General features: G+C 41.6%; 1 protein-coding gene across 1 annotated transcript; it reads right to left on the bottom strand.

The window, feature by feature from the left end:
* Positions 1-408: 408 nt before the first annotated feature.
* LOC121449153 (elongation factor 1-alpha 1-like) lies at positions 409-2,102 on the bottom strand. The gene has a single exon (XM_041653406.1). The coding sequence runs from the start codon at positions 2,085-2,087 to the stop codon at positions 699-701; it is 1,389 nt and encodes a 462-aa protein (XP_041509340.1). The 5' UTR covers positions 2,088-2,102; the 3' UTR covers positions 409-698.
* Positions 2,103-3,063: the final 961 nt, after the last annotated feature.

The raw sequence follows: 3,063 nt of genomic DNA, 5'->3' as shown, positions 1-3,063 counted from the left end.
CAAGACTCAAAAAACATCATGGACATGGTTATTGCCTCTTTCTACATCCCAATGAGATGGTAAAATTAAAGGCATCTACTGTGCTCACTGGTCACTTGTATGTGTTTCTGGAGATTTGAAGAGCTAAACCATTCACAGCCCCCATAATGCATTTTAAATCCACAGAAACTTATTTATTTTTGTGAAGATATGATAATAATATGAATATGGTGGATTGCTGGTCTGCAATATCCTAAGGATAAAGGTATATTTATTGACTGATATCACAATTCATTATAGAACCAGTCTTTCAAATTGTTACTACTTCACCTGCCCCCACAATCCACTGTGTCTCCTTCTCCATATCAAGCATTGCAGAGTTTGTCAGATCATATAAATCTGTGTGCTTATCTCTATGTAGGCTTATTGTTTTTTCTCATTAAACTTGTTTTAATGGGTCTCAAAATTCTGTGACAGATTTTTGGTCAAGTTGTTTCCATTAAAAAGTACTGATTTTGAAAACTAATAACTTAAAACTGCCACACACAAAAAAAATGGTCCACAAAACATTCTCCTTTCCTTCTGAAGGTTTTACGATGCATTGTTATCATTAACCAGTCTTTTACTATTAAACTTAAATGGCCAATTGAGACAAACAGTTCTGAGACCGTTCTTCCACCACTGATTAAGACTGGGGTGGCAGGTGTTAGGGATAATATTCATTTAGCCTTCTGAGCTTTCTGGGCAGACTTGGTGACCTTGCCAGCTCCAGCAGCCTTCTTGTCCACAGCTTTGATGACACCCACAGCAACTGTCTGCCTCATGTCACGAACAGCAAAACGACCCAGTGGAGGATAGTCAGAGAAGCTCTCGACACACATGGGCTTCCCGGGAACCATATCAACAATGGCTGCATCACCAGACTTCAAGAATTTCGGGCCATCTTCCAGCTTCTTGCCAGAACGACGATCAATCTTTTCTTTAAGCTCAGCAAACTTGCATGCTATGTGAGCTGTGTGACAATCTAGTACAGGAGCATAGCCAGCACTAATTTGGCCTGGGTGGTTCAGGATAATCACCTGAGCAGTGAAGCCAGCAGCTTCCATTGGTGGGTCATTTTTGCTGTCACCAGCAACGTTGCCACGTCTAACATCTTTGACAGACACGTTCTTCACGTTGAAGCCCACATTGTCCCCAGGAAGAGCTTCACTCAAAGCTTCATGGTGCATTTCAACAGACTTTACTTCTGTTGTCACATTGACTGGAGCAAAGGTCACCACCATGCCAGGTTTTAAAACACCGGTCTCCACTCGGCCCACAGGGACAGTCCCAATACCACCAATTTTATAGACATCCTGGAGGGGCAGTTGCAGAGGCTTGTCAGTTGGACGAGTTGGTGGCAGGATACAATCCAAAGCTTCCAACAGGGTGGTTCCACTGGAACTACCATCTTTGCGAGTGACTTTCCATCCCTTGAACCAAGGCATATTAGCACTTGGCTCCAGCATGTTGTCACCATTCCAACCAGAAATTGGCACAAATGCTACTGTGTCAGGGTTGTAGCCAATTTTCTTAATGTAGGTGCTGACTTCCTTAACAATTTCCTCGTATCTCTTCTGGCTGTAGGGTGGCTCGGTGGAATCCATTTTGTTGACACCAACAATTAGCTGTTTCACACCCAGGGTGTAAGCCAGAAGTGCATGCTCACGGGTCTGCCCATTCTTGGAAATACCAGCTTCGAATTCACCAACACCAGCAGCAACAATTAGGACAGCACAGTCAGCCTGTGATGTGCCTGTAATCATGTTTTTGATGAAGTCTCTGTGTCCTGGGGCATCAATGATAGTAACATAGTACTTGCTGGTCTCAAACTTCCACAGGGAGATGTCAATAGTGATACCACGCTCACGCTCAGCTTTCAGTTTGTCCAAGACCCAGGCATACTTGAAGGAGCCTTTTCCCATCTCGGCAGCTTCCTTCTCAAACTTCTTGATGGTTCGTTTGTCGATTCCACCACACTTGTAGATCAGGTGGCCGGTTGTAGTGTACTTGCCGGAATCGACGTGTCCAATGACGACGATGTTGATGTGAGTCTTTTCCTTTCCCATTTTGGCTTTGAATTAGCGGTGGTTTTCACAACACCTGCGTTCTGACGGCAAACCCGTTGCGAAAAAGCTCTATGCAGGCTTATTTTATGGTTACTTTTCTTTATATGAATCCACTGGATTCAAATTATTTAAAATTTAAATATTTTTAGATATTACATAAAAAACAACTATATGACAGTATTTAATCTCCTATTTTGATAGTTTTATTCATAACATTTATTCAAAATTTTCTCAGTTGTGAATGTTATATAATGGAGGAAATTACATTAAGTTACTTCTGCATAAGTGAGTATGCTGATCCTTGATAGTTGTTCTTACACTCAGCAGGTAGAGCCAGAAGGATTATGTTTTGAAGGCTAGACTTGAACACACAGTGAGCTCAAGGCCAATCTTGACTACATGTGACAATGTCTCAAAATGCAAGAGGAACAGCAGAGATGGGTCAGTGTTTAAGAGCACGTACTGTTCCTCTAATGAGCCAAGATTCAGTTTCTAGCTCATACGGCAGCAGGCCCACAAGCACCTGGAACTCCAACTCTAGAAGATTTGACAGCCATTTCATGGCTCTCTTGGCACCAACACACATGTCCCAGCATATGTATGCGCATAAATAAATACAGAAAAATATGTTGTAAAAAGAAATGAAAATAACAAACATAAAGTCTTGTGTGATTATGTTAAAATGTTCATGTTCTGGATCAGGATGGTGCTTGTAGCTCTGCTCTCAGGGGCAGATCTCAGAGAAAGGCTGTTTCTATGAAGATGCTGAACTTGCTGCTTCTATCTGTTCAGGACAAGGACAACTGGCCCAAATCATTAACACCAAGCATATATCTGCAATGCAAGAAGCAAGATCAAATTTAATAAGATTATGTAATTTTTCAGTATGGGTGAGATGTAATCCATGTTCATATTTTTATTTAACTGCTCATTGGGCCAGTTACTCCAGTAGGAAAAGAGATATTTACCACGAGTT

This window comes from Microtus oregoni, unplaced genomic scaffold (genome assembly GCF_018167655.1).
Source record: "Microtus oregoni isolate MIOR12 unplaced genomic scaffold, Mior012 000006F_ref0000085, whole genome shotgun sequence".
Classification (NCBI taxonomy): Eukaryota; Metazoa; Chordata; class Mammalia; order Rodentia; family Cricetidae; genus Microtus; species Microtus oregoni.
The sequence above is the reverse complement of the archived record's forward strand: the minus strand, read 5'-3'. Positions and strand labels throughout refer to the sequence as shown.